At 36.0% G+C, this 23412-nt stretch overlaps 1 protein-coding gene across 1 annotated transcript in view; it reads right to left on the minus strand.

Annotated features, from left to right (window-relative positions):
* Positions 1 to 23412, minus strand: part of HERC2 (HECT and RLD domain containing E3 ubiquitin protein ligase 2) — a 268303-nt gene that overhangs the window by 223821 nt on the left and 21070 nt on the right. Inside the window, 1 exon segment of the mRNA XM_007098938.3 lies at positions 8898 to 9035. Coding sequence (XP_007099000.2) covers positions 8898 to 9035 — 138 coding nt within the window.

A 23412-nucleotide genomic window follows, 5' to 3' on the forward strand; every position in this document is an offset into this window, starting at 1 on the left:
TTATAACTGCATCAAGAAGAATAAAATACCTAAGAATAACTTTAACAAAGGAGGCCAAAGACCTGTACACTGAAAAATAGAAGACATAGATGAAAGAAACTGAAGATGACACAAATAAATGGAAAGATAATACATATTCATGAACTGGAAGAATTAGTATCGTTAAAATGTCCATAGTACTTAAAGCAATCTACAGATTCAAAATCCCTGTCAAAATTTCAATGGCATTTTTCATAGAAACAGAATGATCCTAATAGTTGTATGGAACCACAAAAGACCAGATAGCCAAAGCAATCTTGAGACAAAGAACAAAGCCAGAGGCACCACACTCCCTAATTTCAAACTATATTACTATGTTATACTAATCAAAACAATATGGTATTGACATAAAAACAGACACACAGATCAATGGAACAGATTGGAGCCCAGAAATAAACCTATGCATATATGGTCAATTAATTTACAACAAAGGAGCCAAGAATATTCAATGGAGAAAGGACAGTTTCTTCAATAAATGGTGTTGGGTAAACTCGACAGGCACACACAAAAGAATGAAACTGGACCACTATGTTACACCACACACAAAAATTAACTCAAAATGGATAAAAAACTTGAATGTAAGACCTGAAACCATAAAAATCCTAGAATTCAACATTTGTGATAAGCTCCCTGACACAGACCTTGGCAATGATTTTTTCAATCTGACACCAAAAGCAAAAATAATCAAATGGGACTATAGCCAACTAAAAAGCTTCTGCATAGCAAAGGAAACTATCAACAAAATGAAAAGGCAACCTACCAACTGGGTGAAAATATTTGCAAATGATGTATCTGATAAGGGATAAGGTGTTAATATCCAAAATATATTTTTAAAAACTCACACAACTCAATTGCAAAAAAAATGTAATTAAAAATGAGAAGAGGATTTGAATATACAGTTTTCCAAAGAAGACATACAGATGGACAACAGGTATATGAAAAGGTACTCAACAACATTTATCAAGTAAATGTAAATAACAACTATAAATCAATATAACCTCACCTCTATTAGAATGGCTAGAATTAAAAAAAATAATAATAATGAGTCCTGGTTAAGATGTAGAAAAAAGGCAACACTCTTACACGATTTTTGGGAATGTAAATTGGTGCAACTACTATGGAAAACACTAAGGAGGTTTCTCAAAAAAATCAAAAACAGAATTACCATATGATTCAGTAATTCCACTTCTTGGTATTCATGTGAAGAAAACAAAAACACTAATTTGAAAAGATATATGTACCCCCATTTTCAGCATTATTTACAATAGCCAAGAAATAGGAATAAACTAAATGTCCACTGATGGATAGATGAGTAAAGAAAATATGGTGTATATACACATTGTAATATTATTCAGACATAAAAAAGGAAATACTGCCATTTGTAACAACATAGATGGACTATGAAAATATTATGCTAAGTGAAAGAAGACGTAAAAAGATGGATTTTGAAGGCATTATGCTAAGTGAAATAAATCAGATATAAAAAGATAAATACTAGATGATCTCACTTGTATGTGGAATGTAAAAACGAAAACAAAACAAAATCAAACAAACAAAACCAAGCTCAAGGATACAGAGAACAGATTAGTGGTTGTTTTGAGTCACTGGGGTAGGGTGGTTGAGGGAGCAGGCAAAACAGATAAGGGGATCTAAAGACATACATTTTCAGTTATAACATGAGTAAGTCATGTGGGTGTAGCGTTCAACAGTGACTGTAGCTAATACTGTACTGCATGTTTGAAAGTTGCTAGGAGAGTGGATCTTAAAGGTTCTCATCACAGAAATTTTTTTAATTATATATGGTGACTATGGTAACTGGACTACTATGGTGATCATTCTTATATATGTAAATACCAAATCAAGATACTGTACACCTGAAACTAACAAAATATTACATATATCATTATATCTCATACATATTATATATCTCATATATATTATACCTCATCTTAAAAAAAAAAAATGAGCAGCCACAGGACCTACCTACGGGAATATAATAAAAGATCTAACATTTTTCTCATTGAACTTCGGGTGGTTAAAGAAGGGGGTGGGATTGAAAAAGTATTCTAAGAAGTAAAGCTGAAAACTTCCCACATCAGCAAGATGTAAATCTACAAATCTAAGAAGGTGAGCAAATTCCAAACAGGATGTACCCAAAGAAATCCACACTAAGACACATCATAATTAAACTAAAGGCAAAGAAAATATTGTAAAAACAGCCAAAGAAAAACACCTTAACTATGGTGGAATAACAATTCGTGTAACAGCAAATTTTTCATCAGAAACCACAGAGGCCAGCTGAAAGCAACAAAATATTTTTAAAGTGATGGGGAAAAAAAAGGAATCATTAACACAGAATCCTAAATACAACAAAAACCTCCTTCAGGAATGAAAGGAAAATAAAACATTCTCAGATGAAGGAAAACTAAGAATATGTGTCATCAGCAGACCCACACTAAAAGAATGGCTAACGGAAGTTCTCTAAACAGAATGGAAACAATAAAAGGAAAACCTTGGCACTCAGGAAGGAAGAACACTGTAGGTAATACATGGGTAAATACAATAGTATTTTCTTCATCTCTTGACTTTTCTAACTTATGTCTGAACCTTCACCCAAAAATTATAGTATTACCAAATGTGGTTATAAATACAAGCAACAAAATATTTAAGGCAATCATATAAACAGAAAAGGATAAAGGGAAGGTTTCTGTACATCAATCAAACTGGTTAAATGACACAACCAGGAAACTGTCCTTAGTTATACATATATAATGTATTAACCACACAAACTACTAAAAAGGATACACAAAAAAATAAACTCAAAAACACTATAGATAAATCAAAATGGAATTCTAAAAATGGTCAAGAGAGGCAGTATGAACAAAACAAAAATGAATAAAACAGAGCAAAGAGAAAATGTAAAACAGAAGTCTTAATTTAAGCTACAATTTACCAATAATTACATGAAATTCAATGCAGTCTAAATGAAGACACCAATTAAAAGACAGATATTGGCAGAGTAGACTAAATAACAGAACCCAACTATAAGCCATACACAAGAAAGTAACTTCAAATGGGCAAAAGTAAAGGGACAGAAAAAACAAAAAGCATGCAAACAGAAAGCAAGAACGGGTATACTAGTGTCAAATAAAGTAAACATCAGAGCAAAGATAATTACTAGAAACACAGAGCAACATTAAAAAATGAGAAGAGGTGCCTGGGTGGCTCAGTCAGTAAAGTGTTTGACTTAGGCTCAGGTCATGAACTCACAGTTCATGAGTTCAAGCCCCCAGTCAGACTGTGCTGACAGCTCAGAGCCTGGAGCCTGCTTTGGATTCTGCGTCTCCCTCTCTCTCTGTTCCTCCCCACTTGTACTCTGTCTCCCTCTCTCTCAAAAATAAGATTAAAAAACAAAATTTTTTTTCAATATATGAAATTTATTGTCAAATTGGTTTCCATACAACACCCAGTGCTCATCCCAAAAGGTGCCCTCCTCAATACCCATCACCCACCCTCCCCTCCCTCCCACCCCCCATCAACCCTCAGTTTGTTCTCAGTTTTTAACAGTCTCTTATGCTTTGGCTCTCTCTCCCACTCTAACCTCTTTTTGTTTCTTTTTTTTTTCCTTCCCCTCCCCCATGGGTTTCTGTTAAGTTTCTCAGGATCCACATAAGAGTGAAAACATATGGTATCTTGTCTTTCTCTGTATGGCTTATTTCACTTGGCATAACACTCTCCAGTTCCATCCACGTTGCTACAAAGGGCCATATTTCATTCTTTCTCATTGCTGTTGACTGCCACAATTTCTTTATCCATTCATCAGTTGGTGGACATTTAGGCTCTTTCCATAATTTGGCTATTGTTGAGAGTGCTGCTATAAACATTGGGATACAAGTGCCCCTATGCATCAGTACTCCTGTATCCCTTGGGTAAATTCCTAGCAGTGCTATTGCTGGGTCATAGGGTAGATCTTAAAAAAAAAAATTTTAATGAGATAATGGTCAATCCACCATTAAAACATAATAATTCTAAATGTGTATGCACCAAACCACAAAATATGTGAACAACAACAACAAAAAAACTGAAAAGAGAAAAGGACATTTACATACCCTTACAGTTGAAGACCTCAACATTTCTCTCAACAACTGACACAACAAGACACAAAAGAATGCAACAACACCACTGGATCTACCCACAGGATCTTGGATTGGAACAACCAACACAATCTAATCAACATGTTTCAAACACTCCAGCCAATAGTAGAATACACAATCATTCACAACAAATATCAAAACAGTCATATCCTGAGCCACAAAACAAACCTCAACAAATTTAAAAGAAGTGAAATCACAGAGTATGTTCTCCAAAACAATGGAAACAAACTAGAAACAGAAAAATTCAGTTACAGAAAAATAATGGGAAAATCGCCATACTCCTGGGAACAAAACAACACACTCTTAAATAATCCATGGGTCAGAGAGGAAGGGATATCAAAAATATACTGACTTGAATTAAGTTGTAAATAGAACAGAGCAAATTGGGGGTCATGGGGGGAGTTAAAGCAGTCATGAGAGAAATGTACAGTACTGGCACGCCTGGTGGTTCAGTTGGTTGAGTGTCCCACTCTTGATTTCAGCTCAGGTCATGATCTGATGGGTCATGAGATCAAGCCCCGCATCAGGCTATGCACTGACACTGCAGAGCCTGCTTGGGATTCTCTCTATCCCTTCTCTCTATACCACTTACTTGCTTGTGTTTGCTTGCTCACTCTCTCTCAAAATAAATAAATAAACTTTAAAAAACAAAAAAAAAAAGAAATGTACAGTACTAAATACGTAATCTGAAAAGTGGGAAACTTTCAAATCAATAAATATAAGCTCCCATCTCAGCAACTTAGGAAAAAAATAGCAAAATAAATCAAAAAGTAAGCAAAAAAAAAAAAAAAATGGAAATAACTAAGAGCAAAAACAGTAAGATTGAAAAATGGAAAAAACAGTAGAGAAAAATCAATGAAACAGAGAACTGGTTCTTTCAAAAGATCACAAAAACTGACACACCCATAAAGAGGACTGACAAAAAACAAAAAGAGAACAGACATGAATTACAAATATCATGAAAGAAACTGGCTCAGGGCCCCTGGGTGGCTCAGTCGGTTAAGCATCCAACTCTTGATTTCGGCTCAGGTCATCATCTCAGGGTTCATGATCAAGCCCCATGCTGGGCTCTACAATGACAGCACGGAGCCTGCTTGAGATTCTCTCTCATGCTCCCTCTTTCTCTGCCCCTCCCCCATTCACTCCTACTCTCCCAAAATAAACTTAAAAAAAAGAAAGAAAGAAATGGGCTCTACAGATAATTAGGAGCTATTAGGGAACAATTCTACACATATAAATTAGACAACTTAGACAAAATGGGCAGATTCCTCAAAAAAATACAAACTACCCCAACTCAGCAAATACGAAACAGATCATTTAAATTGCCATACAACTGGGGCACCTGGGCGGGTCAGTTGGCTAAACGTTTGACTTTGGCTCAGGTCATGATCTCACAGTTCATGGGTTCAAGCCCCACGTTGGGCTATGTGCTGACAGCTCAGAGCCTGGAGCCTGCTTTGGATTCTGTGTCTCCTTCGCCTTCTGCTGCTCCCCAACTCATGCTCGCTCTCTCTCTCTCTCTCAAAAATGAATAAACATTAAAAAAAAAAAAACTTTAGGGGCGCCTGGGTGGCTGTCAGTTGAGCATCCAACTTCAGCTCAGGTCATGATCTCACGGTTCATGAGTTCGGGCCCCACATTGGGTTCTGTGCTGACAGCTCAGAGCCTGGAGCCTGCTTCAGATTCTGTGTCTCCCTCTCTCTCTGCCCCTCCCCCACACACACTCTGTCTCTTTTTGCCTCTCAAAAATAAACATTAAAAAAAATAATAAAAAAATAAAATTAAATTAAATTAAATTAAAATTAAAAATTAAAAAAAAATTTAAAAAGAAAAAGAAACTGCCATACAACTATTAAGAAAATTGAATTCATTATTTAAGAATCTCAAAAAGGAAATCACAAGATTCAGATTGCTTCACTGAAGAATGTTACCAAATATTAAAACATAATTGACAGATTCTAAACAATCTCTTCTATAATACAGAAAAGGCAATACTCCCAATACATTTTAAGAAGCTAGTATTAGCATGATATCAAAACCCAACACAGTACCAAAAAAAAAAAATTATAGAATATTGTTCTCGTGAATATGGGCACAAAAAATCTTTAACAAAATATTAGTAAGTAGAATTAACTTAATTCTAGAATTAATAAAAAGAACATCATCACCAAGTGGTGTTTATTCCAAGAATGCAAAGCTGGTTCAATAGTCAAAAATCAGATCCTTCATATTAACAAACTAAAGGGGGGAAAAATTACATGACAAATCAAGCAATGTAGAAAAAGCATTGGATAAAATTCAACACTCATTCACAATAAAAACTCTCAGGAAACTGGAATAGACAGGAACTTCTTCACCTTTATAAAAAGCATCTATAAAACTTATGCTAACATTATAGTTAACAATGAAAAGACTAAATGTTTTCCCCTAAGATCAGGAATAAAGTAAGGCTGCTCTCACCACTTTTATAAAACATAGTAAAGAAGTTCTAGCCAGAACAATAAGGCAAAAAAATGTAATAGAAAACACATAGATTGGAAAGGGGGAAATAAAACTGATGGTCTACATAGAAAATTCAAGAAAGCCTCCTAGAGTAATAAGGTTGCAGGATACAAGATAAACATATAGAAATAAATTGTATTTCTATATACTAGCAATGAACACATGGATATTAAATTATCCAAAAGTTATTTAATAATTTGTAAGGAAAGGCAAAGGAACCAGAACAGCTAGAACAATATGAAAAAAGAATAATAAAGTGGGAAGAACCAGTCTATCTGATTTCAAAACTTACTCTTAGTTATAGTAATGAAGAGCATGCTGTGGGCAGACAGATACATATATGAATTAGTAGAACAGAATAGAGAAACCAGAAATAGACCACACAAGTATACCCAAATAATTCTTGACAAACGTGCAAAACCAATTCAATGAAAAAAAGGTAGCCTTTTCAAAAAATGGTGGAGCAATTATTTATAAGCAAAATAATAAAATAAAAAATAAAAACACTTGACTTAAACCTCACATTGCACACAAAATTTAATTCAAATGAAACAGAAGCATACATGAAAAACATAAAACTACAAAACTTTTAGAGAAAAAACATAGAGGAAAATCTTCAGGCTCAAGGTCTAGGCAAAGAAGAGAAGGAAGAGGAGGAGGAGGAAGAAAAAGAAAGGAAAATCTATACTGAACTTTATCAAAATTTTGAAACTTTTGCTGCACTAAAGACACTGTTGAGAGGGTGAAAAGATAAGCTATGAACTGAGAGAAATTATTTGCAAACCATAGATAAGACAAAGGACTAGTATCTGGAATATATACAGAAGTGTAAAAACACCATGATAAAAAGAAAAAGAAAAATCTAACATGAATAGGTATTCTACTGAAGAAGATACACAGATGGTAAATAGCCACAGGATTCTTAAAGTTAAAACCACAATGAGATACCACACCACACACCTAATAATAAAAAAAAGTGACAACACCAATTGATGGTGAGGACACACAGAAACAGGATCACTCATACGCTGCTGGAAATGAAATGGTGTAGCCACTGTGGAAAAGTTTGCCAGATCCTCAAAAAATTAAACACAGAATTACTACATGATGCAGCAATTCCATTCCTGGGTATATACACAAATAACTGAAAGCAGAACTTATGTATACTTACACTCATAGCAGCATTATTCACAACAGCTACAAGATAGCAGCAACATGCCCATCCATGGATGAAAGGATCAACAAAATGTGATCTATACATATAATGGACTATTATTCAACCTTTAAAAGGAAGGAAATTCTCACACATACTACAACATAGATGAACCTTGAAGACATTATGCTAAATAATGAAATAAGCCAGACATAAAAGGACAAATACTTTATGATTCCACTTACACAAGGTAACCAGACTAGTCAAAATCCTAAAGACAGAAAGTAGAATTGTGTTTCCAGGGGCTGAGGGTAGGGAAGAACAGGAGTTACCATTTAATAAGTATAAAGTTTCCTTCAGTTTGGGAATATGAAAAGGTTCTGTAAATGGATGGTGGTGATAATTACAAAACATTGTGAACATGTTTAATGTCACTGAATCGTATACTTAAAAGTGGTTGAACCAGTCAATTGTATGTTATGTAGAATTTACCATAATATAAAAAAAATTTTAAGTTAAATTTTTAAGAGTTCCATAACTGGGGGTGCCTGAGTGGCTCAGTCAGTTAAGTGTCTGACTTTGGTTCAGGTCATGATCTTGCAGTTCATGAGTTCAAGCCCCATATCGGGCTCTGTGCTAACAGCTCAGAGCCCGGAGCCTGCTTCAGATTCTGTGTCTCCCTCTCTTTCTGCCCCTTCCCCACTTGCGCCCTGTCTCTCTCTCTCTCAAAAATAAATAAACATTAAAAAAATTTTTTAAAGAATTCCATAACTGGGACATCTGGATGGCTCAGTCGGCTTAGCATCCAACTCTTGATTCCGACTCAGGCCATGATCCCAGGGTCATGGGTTCAAGCCCCACGTTTGGGCTGTGTGCTGAGCATGAAACCAGCTTAAGATTCTCTCTCGCTTCCCCTCTGCTCCTCTCCCTCACACTCTCTCTCTAAAATAAATTTTAAAAAAAGAATTCCACTACCAAAAAACAAATGTCCATCTGGTCCATCTGATACTTTCCAAAGTACCAGAATCTCCGAAGTTCAGAATACATACCTGGTTGTTTGCCCCATACCCAGCTCTCTAGGATTGATCTGGCCCTACATGCAGGTGCAGGAGTTTCTTCTTCATCTCTTTTCTCTTTGTCATTCAGATCTTCTTTCTTTGTTCCACTTTGAGTATCAACTCCATCATCTAAAAAATTAAAAATCAAAAAAATATCTATAAATTCCTTTTCAAAATGTAGCATCCACTTGTCAGTCTCTTTGCAAATGTCCCTCCCAAAAATGGAAAGTTCATTACAACACTCAACATTAGCTGAAAGTTTGAGGATTAAAAGAAAATTATATGAATCATCACCATAAAAGGTACAGAGTGATTTATGAAGTAATGAATGGCCCAGTAACCTTTTAATAAAGAAATCAATATATCATTCAAACTCTTCTTTGAAGCATGTCTTCTAAAATATTCCATCAATTCCTTACTACATTTCACAACTAAGAAACTTAGTCTTTTTTTTTTTTAATTTCCTTAAATAATCTCAACACCCAACTTGGGGCTCAAACTCATGACCCCAAGATCAACAGTCATGTGTTCTACCCACTGAGCCAGCCAGGTGCCCCCCAGAAACTTAGCTTTGATATCACCTAATTGAATTTCATGTGAACTGCTTTTATCCAGTGACCCCCAAGTGCATCCAAAAGAAGGGAGGATGTGTAATGGAAGCATGATTCAAAAATCATTTTTAACTCTATATATTGCCCTATTCCACCGAGAACCACTGCTACACAGGACCACCACCATTGACAGAGTATAATTCAGGAGTTTTGGGACCCAAAAGTTGAAAACCATGACTTTAGACTACTGACAATTTAGGTTTCAGTCAAGAACAAATGTCATGAAACTCCTTACAGAGCAAATAAAGACACAGCTCACCTAAACCTTGAAGTATAAACATGTCCTATCCTAGAAGGCCAATACTAAATGAATTATTTTCTACATAACATAATTAGAAATACACATATAAATCTGTGAAAGAGATATCATATTACAAACAGGAGTATCTAAAAATAACTAAAACCAACAAGTGACAAGTACTCAAGAAACTCCCGTATTCTGTAAGAAAATTATCAGATATCAAACAGGAGAAATCCCAAATGACTAATGCTATGAAGAGTTACTCAAACTCATGTTTATAAAAATATAAACTAAAACAATAAAATACTACATTACATTCACCAAATTGGCAATCGTTCGTAAACTAAAATATAAGCTCCAAGACAGGATTTTTTCCCTCTCTTCATCTGGTACTTGGTTATCCCAAGTACCTAGAACAATGCAAGCCAAGAAGTAAGCCTTCAATGATCTGTTGGATAATTAAGTAACGTGAAGTGTCAGTGGAAATGTGGGGCTAGAGGCACAGGTGGCCAAAGGGTAGACAGATGTTTTTTGAAATATGTACATTTTTATACACTGCAAATATAAAATCACATAGCACCTCTAAATTAAGCACTAATGTTTGCTTAAGTCATAGAAAAAGACCTGGAATGAGGTTCTCAGCCCTCAGAAGCACTGGGTGAGGGGTATGCATATACACACTTATATACACATGCGCACACATATCTTTGATACCACGCCTGAGTTCTGTCACCTGAGATTCTGGTTGAGTTGCTCTGGGACAGGACCTGGGCACTACCTTTTTTAAGTTGCTAAGTATTTCTAATATTCAGCCAGTATTAAGGATCACTAGCACAGAAGATATAATTTTACTAACTCAGTGTAAATGCAACTGACCAAACAACATGGTAGATTTTTTTGGGTTTTTTTTTAATACAATTTATTGTCAAATTGGCTAACATACAGTATGTACAGTGTGTTCTTGGTTTGGGGGGGTAGATTCCCATGGTTCATCATTTACATACAACACCCAGTGCTCATCCCAACAAGGGCCCTCCTCAATGCCCATCAGCCATCTTTCCCTCTCCTCCACCCCCTCATCAACCCTCAGTTTGTTCTCTGTATTTAAGAGTCTCTTATGGTTTGCCTCCCTCCCTCTCTGTAACTGTTTTTTCCCCTTCCCTTCCCCCATGGTCTTCTGTTCAGTTTCTCAAGATTCACATGAGTGAAAACATATATCTGTCTTTCTCTGACTTATTTCACTCAGCATAATACCTTCCAGTTCCATCCACACTGCTGCAAATGGCATGATTTCATTCTTTCTCATTGCCAAGTAGTATTCCATTGTATATATTAACCACATCTTCTTTATCCATTCATCAGTTGATAGGCATTTAGGCTTTTTCCATAATTTGGCTATTGTTGAAAGAACTGCTATAAACATTGGGGTACATGTGCCCTTATGACTCAGCACTCCTGTATCCTTTGATAAATTCCTAGTAGTGTTATTGCTGGGTTGTAGGGTAGTTCTATTTTTAATTTTTTGAGGAACTTCCATACTGTTTTCAGAGCGGCTGCACCAGTTTGCATTCCCACAAACAGTGCAAGAAGGTTCCCATTTCTCCACATCCTCACCAGTATCTGTTGTTTCTTGAGTTGTTCATGTTAGCGACTCTGACCAGTGTGAGGTGGTATCTCGGTGTGGTTTTGACTTGTATTTCTCTGATGATGAGTGACACTGAGCATCTTTTCATGTGTCTCTGGCCATCTGGATGTCTTCTTTGGAAAAGTGTCTATTCATGTCTTCTGCCCATTTCTTCACTGGATTATTTGTTTTTCAAGTAACAATGGTAGTGTTTTAGATACCACAACCTCTCTTAATGTAACAAACTAAGGCCACACAGAATAAAACTTTTTTTTTTTAAAGTAAGACAAGTGAGAGGAGAGGCCAAATAACTATGGCACTTGTGTTTTTAACAAGTTACTGTCTTTTTGCTAAAAACTAAATAATGAAAGAATTGTTACTGAGTTTTTTAATTAAGAACAGGGGTTTGCAAAATTTTGGGGTTTTTGCACAAGTGTGAGAGAAGTGTCCTGGAATGAAAACCTGATTCTCCAAATTCAATCTTTTACAAGCAGTTAGGCATAAGATCAGTCAACATCTCTAACCTTCAGTTCTGCCATCAGTGAAAGCTCAGAAGCCCACCTCCAACCTGCTATATGACAGAGGAACACCAGCATCTGCATGGAGGACTTGGCCCCAGCTCGCATGTGTCATCCCATTTGCTCCTCACCAGACACAAATAATCTTACTAGATATGTAGACCCCAACCTCCTGGAGACTGACTGGCATTCTGTAGAGGAAGAGGCAGGTCACCAGAACCCCAAATCTTTCCTGTAACAACTCAGAAGATCATCACTATGAGTTACTGCACAAAACAGAAAATGCCAGAATACTGAGACAATTTGGAGAGGGAGAGAGGGAAGGGAGAAGGGGAGGAAAGAGAGACAAAGACAGAGAATCAAAGGCTAGCACAGAAAGAAAAGGCAAGGTTAAAGCAGAGAATGGTTTCAAAGCATTACCCTCTGGGTTGTGGGCCCTGTACTGGTCCACTACACCCATCACTCCATTGCCCACGCCTCTGTCACAACAAAGATCCTGATCCCCAAGTCTGTAGAGAAAACATCCACGGCAGCAGTGGGCACAGCAAAGGGGTTAATTCAAGGCCAGTGTACACCAGGGTCCTTAAATCCTATAAAGCAACCAGTGCCATGAGGGAGGCTCCTAGCCCTGACAATACTGACTTGAAGCTCTTAGGAGGAAAAAAAAATTAAATTGAAACAAAGGTCCACAATTTGACCCAACTGGAACCCCAAAGTTTACTGAAAGAACTTATACAACAAAAAGATAAATGAGCTTTCATGACTCTATAATACAGGGTTCTTTTTATTCATACTCGGCTGTGTTGATTAAACTTGTTTACAATGAACATATATGGAATGATAATTCCATTAATTTAAAAATGTTTAGGGGCGCCTGTGTGGCTCAGCCAGTTAAGCATCTGACTCTTGATCTCAGCTCAGGCAATGATCTCACAATTCGTGAGGTCGAGCCCCATGTCCGCCTCTGCACGGACAGCATGAAGCCTGCTTGGAATTCTCTCTCTCCTCTCTCTCTGCCCCTCCCCTGCTTGTGCGCACACACTCTCTCTCTCAAATAAAACTTTTTTAAAAATTATTAAAAATATGTAAACCTACTTTTCATGTTTTTAATTTAAATTTTAGTTAACATACAATGCAATATTGGTTTCAGGAGAATTCAGTGATTTATCACTTACATACAACACCCAGTGGTCATCACAACAAGGGCTCTCTTTTAACACCCATCACCCATCAAGCACATCTCCCACCCACTTCCCTCCATCAACCCTAAGTTTGTTTCTATCGCTAAGATTCTCTGTGGTTTGTTTCCCTCTCTTCTCTTTTTCCCACCACTTCCCCTGTGTTCATGTTTCGTTTCTTAAATTCCACATGAATGAAATCATATGGTATTTGTCTTTCTCTAATTAACTTATTTCACTTAGCATAATACATTCTAGCTCCATCCACATCGTTTCAAATAGCAAGATTTCATTCTCTTGATGAAACACACTCCATCTTCCCTATCCATTCATCAGTCAACGGACATTTGGGCTCTTTCCACAGTTTGGCTATTGTTGATAATGCTGCTATAAACACTGGGATGCATGTACCCTTTCGAATCTTTATTTTTGTATCCTTTGGGTAAATACCAAATATTCAATTGCTAGATTGTAGGGCAGTTCTATTTTTAGTTTCTTGAAGAACCTCCATACTGTTCTCCAAAGTAGCTGCACCAGTTTGCATTCCCACCAACAGTGCAAGAGGGCTCCCCTTTCTCTGCATCCTTGCCAACACCTGTTGTTTCCTGTGTTGGTAATTTTAGCCATTCTGACAGATGTGAGGTTATATCTCATCATGGTTTTGATATGTATTTCCCTGAACATGAGTGATGTTGAGCATCTTTTCACGATCTGTTAGCCATCAGGATGTCTTCTTTGGAAAAGTGTCTATTCATTCTTCTGCCTATTTCTTAACTGAGTTGTTTGTTTTTTGGGTGCTGAATTTGATAAATTCTTTATAGATTTTGAGTACTAACCCATTATCAGATATGTCATTTGCAAATATATTCTCACATTCTGTTAGGCTGCCTTTTAATTTTGTTGATTACTTCCTTCACTGTGCAGAAGCTTTTTATCTTGATGAAGTCCCAGTAGTTCACGTTTGCTTCTGTTTCCCTTGACTCTGGTGACATATCTACTAAGAAGTTGCTCTGGTCAAGCTCAGAGGTTGCTGACTGTGTTCTCCTCTAGGATTTTGATGATTTCCTGTCTCACATTTAGGTTTTTCATCCCTTTTGAGTTTATTTTTGTATAAGGTGTAAGAAAGTGGTCCAGGTTCATACTTCTGCATTTCGCCATCCAGTTTTCCCAACACCCATTGTTGAAGAGACGGTCTTTTTTCCATCGGCTATTCTTTCCTGTTTTGTCGAAGATGAGCTGACCAATATAGTTGTGGGTCCATTTCTGGGTTTTCTATTCTGTTCCACTGATCTATGTGTCTGTGTTTGTGCTGGTACCATACTGTCTTGATGACTACAGCTTTATAATATAGCTTGAAATCCAGAATCATGATGCCACCAGTTTTCTTTTTCAGAACTGCTTTGGCTATTCCAGTCTTTTGTGGTTCCACACAAATTTTTTTGGGTTGTTTGTTTTAGCTCTGTGAAGAATGCTGGTGGTATTTTCATGGGGACTGAATTAAATGCGCAGACTGTTTTGGGTAGTATGGATATTTTAAGAATGTTTGTTCTTCCAATCCATGAGCATGGAATGCTTTTCCATTTCTTTGCGTCTTCTTCAATTCTTTCATAAGTCTTCTATAGTTTTCAGAGCACAGATCTTTTACCTCTTTAGTTAGGTTTATTCCTAGGTATCTTATTGGTTTTGGTGCAATTATAAATGGGACTGATCCCTTAATTTCTTTTTCTACTGCTTCATTATCGGTGTACAGAAATGCAACAGATTTCTGCATGTTGATTTTATATCCTACAACTTTGCTGAATTCAAGGATTAGCTCTAGCAATTGTTTGGTGGAGTCTTTCAGGTTTTCTACATAGAGTATCATGTTGTCCGCAAATAGTGAAAGTTTGACTTCTTACTTGCTGATCTGTATGCCCTTTATTTCCTTTTGTTGTCTGATTGCTTAGGCTTGGTCTTCCAATACTATGTTAAATAGTAAAGGTGAGAGTGGGCATCCTTGTCTTGTTCCTAACCGTAGGGGAAAGGCTCTCACTTTCTCCCTGAGGATGATATTAGCTGTGGGTCTTTCACATATGGCCTTTATGATGTTGAGGTTGTTTTATCTATTCCTACTTTGTTGAGAGTTTTTATCCAGAATGTATTTCATCAAATGCTTTTTCTGCATCTACTGAGAGGATCATATGGTTCTTATCCTTTATCTTAGGAATGTGGTGTAGAAATAACCAGCCTTGCATCCCAGGAATAAATCCCACTTAATCATAATAAATAATTCTTTTCATGTACTGTTGAATTCTATTTGCTAGTATCTTGTTGAGAATTTTTATATATGTTACAGGTTCTGAATTAACTTTAGTATCTGCTAAAATGCACCAATTGGCAAACCTCCAGGGATTTTAATCAATAGTGGGGCTCAGATTACATTTATGCCTGGAGATCCCACTAAATGTAAACAAAGCACCCCCTATAATCTTAGGAAAATTACTACATATAATCTATAGGACAACAGGTATGCCTTATTTTAACCATCAGAACTACTGTCTTGCCTAAATTTCCCCTGGTCATAGCAACTACTGCCCTAAAATATCCCATCGTAGGCCTAGATGCTCTGACACAATGAATAATTAATTAAAATTAAGTATTTAGCAATTATAAATTGGCTTAACAAATATGGGACCTGTTATACAATGAACTTTGTCCTCCAAAAAGATGTTTTAGTTCTAATCTCCAGTACCTATGAATGTGACCTTATTTGCAAAAACGGTCTTTGCAGATAACCAAGTTAAGATGAAGCCATCAGGAGGGCACCTGGGTGGCTCAGTTGTCTGTGTGTATGCCTCTTGATTTGGGCTGAGGTCATGATCTCACTGTTTGTGGGTTCAAGCCCCACAGCAGGCTCTGCACTGGCAGTGCAGAGTCTTTTAGGATTCTCTCTCTCCCCCTCTCTCTGACCCTTCCTTGCTCACTCTATCTCTCTCTCTCTCTCAAAATAAACAAATGAGCATTAAAAAAAATGTTTTAATGATGAAATCATTAGGGTGGGCCCTAATCCAGTATAACTAGTATCCTCACAAAAAGAGGAAATTTGAACACAGAACACAGATATACACAGAAGAAAGACAATGTGAAAACACAGGGAGACAATGTCATCTAGAAGCCAAGGAGAGAGGCTTGGAAGACCCTTCTCTCTTAGCCCTCAAAAGGATACAACCCAGTTGACACCTTGATTTCAGACTTGTAGACTGAAGAACTGTGAGACAATACGTTTCTGTTGTTTAAGCTTCCTAATTTGTAGTATTCTGTTACAGCAGGCCTAGGAAATTAATAACAAATACTCCTTTTTCACACCCTCAGAGACTTTTTCACTAAAGAGGCTTAGGAACTTACTAAGGAACTTACTTCCTAAACTTACTTCCTTACTTGCAGGCCCCCTGGAGTCTCCGAACCACCTGTAACGACAACATGTTGCCCAGGGGCTTCAGATGTAAGGGTTCTTACCAGCCCTACCCTATGCATCATTGGAGTGGAAACTGCTGGCCATATACTGAGTTTTCCTGGAAACAGAGGCTCCCAAAGAACCTGAGCCTATGACCGTCCACACTCAGCTCCCCACTATGCTTTGGGTCATGGAAGCAACCTCCCTACAAGCTTGACACAGCTATAACATGGAACCAAACCTGGGCCCCTTTGCCCACTTGTACAAGGGGGTGGACTCCCCTGTTCTCAGTCCCTTTTCTAATGCCACAATGCTGAAAGTCACCCCTCTCCATGGCTACTGGGGGAGCCCCTTAGATCAACTGAATGAACAGAACTTGGAGTTCACACACTTTATGGACAACATCTCTACCATCATATGTGATGGAGCTCAATGGAATGCTGCTGCTTTCATCCCCTTGTGAGGGTGTCCCTAAGAAAGGATGGGACCCAAAGGCCAGTACAATTAGCAAAACCTCTGACAGCTGTTTTAGCACTGGACTTTCTAACCAACAAATGGCCCCATATGCACATTTTTACAAACCTTTGAGCCATAGCCTCAGTGTTGATCTTTTGGGGGTAAAGAACTCCAAGAATCTCTTGCCTCACAGACATCGAAACTATAAATCAAGGTGGGGCACCTGGGTGGCTCAGTCAGTTAAGTGTCCAACTTTGGCTCACGTCATGAACTCGAGGTTAGTGAGTTCGAGCCCTGCATTGGGCTCTGTGCTGACAGCTCAGAGCCTGGAGCCTGCTTTGGATTCTGTGTCTCCCTCTCTCTTCCTCCTCCACTTGCACTCCGTCTCTCTCTCTGTCTCTCAAAAATAAAGATTAAAAAAGAAAGAAAACTTGAAAATATAAATCAAGGTGATACATCCCTATGTATTATAAGGCCCCAATATGAGGCCTCACTTGTCTTATCCTTGTAAGGACAAGGACCATTACTCCTTACACCCCTCTGGAGTTGACCAAAGAATTCATTCCACTTCTCAGAATACACTATGCTGGGCTCTTTAGGAAAGCATTCAATGACACTTCCACCTCGCCTAGAAGAGGAGTCATCAAGTTTACTTGAGAAGCACAATAGACTCCTCAGAGAACTTCTATTTAAATTACTCACAATTGGCAAATGGAATTTTTGTCACCATTGCCACAGGTAATGATTAACCTTAAATGAACGCCCCCTGGGGGCATATACTCCCACACCAATACCACAGGGGTCACTTGATGAACTATATTTACATAACAAAGGATACTTGTAAAGTTCACGTTTTTGACGTCCACCTCACCGTATGGTCCTCTCCTTCCCGGTCAAGTACCAACTCACTTCCTATGAAGCACTTTTCCCCCTAAAAGTCTCAGTCATCACCAAGGTTTAAACTGATGTCATGGCATCAAAAGGCCAATTATGGTATAAGGACTAAAATTAGGGTTCTACATGTTTAAAGTGCTGAAACAAAACAACTATTAACTAGAATTCTACATGCAGCAAATAGATCTATCATTCTCAAATGAAGAAAAACTAAGAGAATTTGTCATCAGCACCTATTTTAATAGAATTGCTAAAAAGATCTTAAGAACAAAGGAAACAATAGTAGAGGGGAATTTGGAACATCTGGAATAAATAATGAGCAATAGCAGTGATATATATAACAGTAAATAAATTATTCTTCTCTTAGGTTTCTTTACGTTCATTTGAAGACTGAAAGCAAAAATTTCAACATTGTCTAATAAGATTTTCAAAGCATGTGGAAGTAATATATAAATAATACAATTATAACATAAAGGGAGAAGAGTAAAGATACCTATAGGTGGTAAAGTTTCTACATTCAATTAAAGTGGTAAAATACTGATTTAAATAAACCAAAATGTTTAAGTACACATTTTGTAATCCCTTATAGCAACCATTAAAAAAACTATAAACAAATACACTCAAAAATCACAATAAAAAAATTGTAATGGAATACTAAAAAAATGTTCAAATACCCTAAAAGAGGCAGGTAAGGTAAACAGGAAAAAAAAGCAGAAAACAAGTAAAAAAACAAATAAAATGATATTCTTAAACCGAAACATATCATTAATTATACTACATATAAATAGTCTAAACACAAATTAAAAGACAAAGTGTCAGAATGGATTTTTTTAAATGACTCAATTATATGCCATCTCTAAAAATTCATTTAATATGTAATGATACAAGGCAACTAAAAGTAAATGAGTGGAGGGGTGCCTGCATGGCTCAGTCACTTAAGCATCCATCTCTTGATTTCCACTTGGATCATGATCTCGTGGTTCATGAGTTCGAGTCCTGCATCAGGCTCTGTTCTGACAGCATGGAGCCTGCTTGGGATTCTCTCTCTCCTTCTCTCTCTGCCCCACCTCTGCTTGCATGCTTGCATGTTTGCGTGCGCTCTCTCTCTCTCTCTCTCAAAATAAATAAATAAACTTAAAAAAAAAAGTAAATGGGTGGAAAAAATATATACCAAGAAACACTAATCAAAAGAAAGGTGAAATGACTTTATTAATATGAGACAAAACAGATTCCACAGCAAAGAAAATTACCAGAGATGAAGAGCAATAATAATAAAGGGGTAAATTTTCAAGAAAACATAACAATCTTACATGCATATGAAGTTAACAATAAGCCATCAAAACACAAAATGAGAACTGCAAGGTAAAATGGACCAACTTACAATTATATTAGAGATATCTAAACTACCCTCTCAGTAATAGAACTAGTAGAAAGAAAACCAGCAATAATAAAGTACTGAAGATCATGACCTCAACCAAAAGTACAAAATCAACATTTTACACGTTGATCACCAAACTACAGCAGAAGTCATTCTTTTTAAAGTATACATTGAATAGTCACCAAGATAGACCACGTCTTGGGTCATAAAACAAATCTTAACAAATTTAAATGAGCTGAAATCAATTATACTAAGTATATATGGCCTGTCTATATGGCATATAATCAGAAATCAATTAACAGAAAGATAACAAGACAATGTCAAAAGACTGGGAAATTAACACATTTCAAAGTAATGCACAGGTTAAAATAGTCTCCAGGGAAATTTAAAAATATTTTGAATCAAATGAAAACACATCGAAATTTCTGGGGTGCAGTTAAAACAGTCCTTACAGGGAAATTTATAATATTAAATGCTTATGTTTACAAAAAAAAAAAAAAAAAACAAGGTCTGAAGTCAACAATCTAAACTTCCACCTTAAGAAACTAGAAAGAGAAAAGCAAAATAAACCCAAGGCAAGCAGAAAGAGGTGAATAATGAAGAGCAGAAATCAATAAAACTGAAAAGAGAAAAACAGAAAAATAAATCAATGAAACTAAGAGTTGATTTGTTGAAAAGATAAATAAAATTGATAAACTATGCACAAGACTGTTGGGAAAAGAAAAACAGAGAAAAGACAGTAATTACAAGTATCAGGAATGAAAGAAGGGTATCTCTAGAGCCAGTACAGATATTAAAAGGATAAGGGAATACTACATCAACTCTAAATACACAAATTCAACAACTTAGAGGATATACACCCGTTCCTCAAAGACCACAAACTACCAAAATTCACCCAAGAAGAACTGGATAAGCTAAATAGTGTGATAACTATTCAAGAAATTTAGTTCAGAGTTTAAAGCCTTCCAAACTAGAAATGTCAAGACCTAGAAGGTTTCAATGGAGAATTCAACTAAATATTTACAGAAGAAATTTATACCAATTCTACAATCTCTTCCAGAAAATGGGAGGAGGAACATTTCCCAGCTCATTTACCAAAACCGGACAAACAAAAGTACAGTTGACCCTTGAACAACACGGGGGGCAGGGGTGCCAACTTCCTGCCAGTTGAAAATTTGCATATAACTTTTTGACTCCTCAAAAAAATTATCTACTAATAACTTTTATTAGTAGATAGCCTACTGTTGACCAGAAGCTTTACTGATAATATAGTCAATTAACACGTTTTGTATGTTATATGTATTATATACTACATCCTTACGATAAAGTAAGCTACAGAAAAAAAAAATATTAGGAAAATGATAAGGAAGAGAAAATGCATTTACAGTACAACGCTGTAAACTATCTGCATAGAAGCAGACTCACACACTTCAAACCCATGTTGTTCAAGGGTCAATCATACAAAAAATAACAGCTATAAATGAATATCCCTCATGAACATAGATGTAAAATTCTCAATAGAATATTAGTAAACTGAATCCAGCAATACATATAAAGAATAATACACCAAAACCAAGAGGAGTTTATCCCAGGAATACAATGCTGATTCAATATTTGTAAATCAATCAATGTAACCCCCCAACAGAAATAAGAATCACTTGATACTATCAATTGATGTATAGGCAATGATATCCACTCTCTTCACCCATATTTGATACTGTACTATAAGTCCTAGTTAATGCAATAAGGCAAGAAAAATGGGAAAAAAAAAAAAAAACTGTTCCTATTCAAAAACAACATGACTGCCTTCATGAAAATCCCAAGAAACATTCTACAAGCACTGCCTAGTGAATTTAGCAAGGTCACAGGAGACAAAGCCAACACGCAAAAATGTAATATATAGTATCATCTACATATTTTCTACGTAACAGACATAATGTAGAAGACATACTATATAATATCAACATACAGTTGGAAAGCAAAAAAAATTTACAACATTTACAATAGCTCCAGAAGAAGTAAATACTTAGGTACAAACTAACAAAATATGTATAGGAAATGTATGCAGAAAAGTACACAATCCTGATGAAAGAAATAAAACACTACCTAAATAAATGGAGATATACTACGTTCATGAATTGAAAGACAAAATATAGTAATGACGTTAATTCTCCCCAAACTGATCTATAGATTTAACAGAATACCAATCAAAAGCCCAGCAAGTTTTTTGTAGATATTAGAGAAGCTGATTCTAAAATTTACATATAAAGCAAAAAAACTAGGATAAATAAAACAATTATGAAAAGAAACAATAAAGTTGGAAGAGTCAATTTTAATACTCAGTACTCAGCCACAGTCCTAAAACCAATTCTAATACTATAAAGCCACAGTAAGCAAACAGTGTGGCATTAGCAAAGGGATAGACACATATCAATGCAACAGACTGGAAAGTCCAGGAATAATCACATACAAATTAAGTCAATTCATTTTTTACAAAGTACAAAAGCAATTCAATAGGAAAAAATAGTATTAGAAAAACTGGATAACCATGTGCAAAAATAAAAAATAACTTCAACCCAAACCTTGTACTTTATACAAAAATTTACTCAAAATGGACTAATGGTCTAATAATAAAATGAAAAACTATAAAACTCTTAGAAGAAAACATAGGAGAAAATCTTCATTGCCAGACAACAGGCAAAAAAATTCTTAGACATGAGATCAAAAGCACAATCCATAAAAGAAAAAATTATAAAATACACTATTAAGAGAATAAAAAACCAAGGTACAGACTGAGAGAAAATATTTACAAATCATGTATCTGAGAAAGGACCTGTAATGAGAATACAAACCATAAAAAAAATTCTCAAAACTAAATAAAAAGAAAACAACCTAATTAACCAATTAACAAATATTGTAAACAGAAACTTCATCAAACAGGATGTAAGGATGACATGAAAGGGTATTTAACGTTACGTGCCATTAAGGAAATGCAAAATAAAACCAAGATGAGCTCCTACTACATAATTGTAAGAATAGTTAAAATTAAAAGTACTGGTGATACCAAGTGCTGACAAGGATACAGAACAACAGGCACTAACACACAGTGCTGGAGGGAAGGCAAAATAATAAAGCCACTGTGAAAAAAAATTTTGGCAGTTTTGCATGAAGTGAAACATACACTTAGTATATAGCCCAACAGTCATACATCTCTAGGTATTTATCCTAGAGAAATGGAAACTATATTCATGCAAAATTTGTACAGAAATGTTCATAGCAGATTATAATTACCAAAAAAAAAAAAAAAAAGAAACAACCAAAATGAATAAACACTGTGGTACAAACCATGGAATATTACTCTAATACAAAGAACTATTGGTACACACTTTGGATGAATCTTAAAGATATAACTAGTGAGTAAATAAAGCCAATTTCAAAATGTTATATTACATATAATTCCATTTATATGACAATTCTCAAAAAGGCAAAACTACAGTGATGGACAACAGATGAGTGGTTACCAGGGATTAGGGGTTGGGGAAATGTGTGACACAAGGGAACAACACAAGGGAGTTTTTCTAAGGACAATGAAACTGTTCTGAATCGTAATCACAATGATGGCTACATGAATCTATATATGTCTTTAAAACTTATTGAACTGAACATCTAAAAGGAATAAATTGCACCATATTACTTTTAAAAATAAAAATTGTTTAAATGGTTTTCCCTAAAATTACAGTAAAATTTCAATTAAGTTCAACAAACATGTATTTACCACCCAGCACATCAAAGTACCATGGTAAACACTTTTATACAAAAGTAAAAGATACCTTCTATAGCCCTAAAGAACTTCTAGAAAATATGTATCACATACATAACTAATCAATACAAATCAGGCTTTGGCAAGGTCCTGAGTGACTTATCAAGGACCAGGGAAGACAGCTGGAAAAGAGTCTGGAAGAAGCACTTTCAGGCAATGAGCTATGTCCTGAAAGCTAGAGCAGGACATGGCCTTGGGCCAGTTAAGACATGAGGAAATGTATTAAGGATAGGGGGAAAACAGTTTGCATCTGCAGTAGATAACCCTCTATCTTGACCTGAGAAACTAAACACTAATTTAAATAAGTGATTTATTTAGCCCCTTATTTTAACCTAATAACACGGGAAGTATGA

The sequence above is a fragment of the Panthera tigris genome, chromosome B3 (genome assembly GCF_018350195.1).
Source record: "Panthera tigris isolate Pti1 chromosome B3, P.tigris_Pti1_mat1.1, whole genome shotgun sequence".
Lineage (NCBI taxonomy): Eukaryota > Metazoa > Chordata > Mammalia > Carnivora > Felidae > Panthera > Panthera tigris.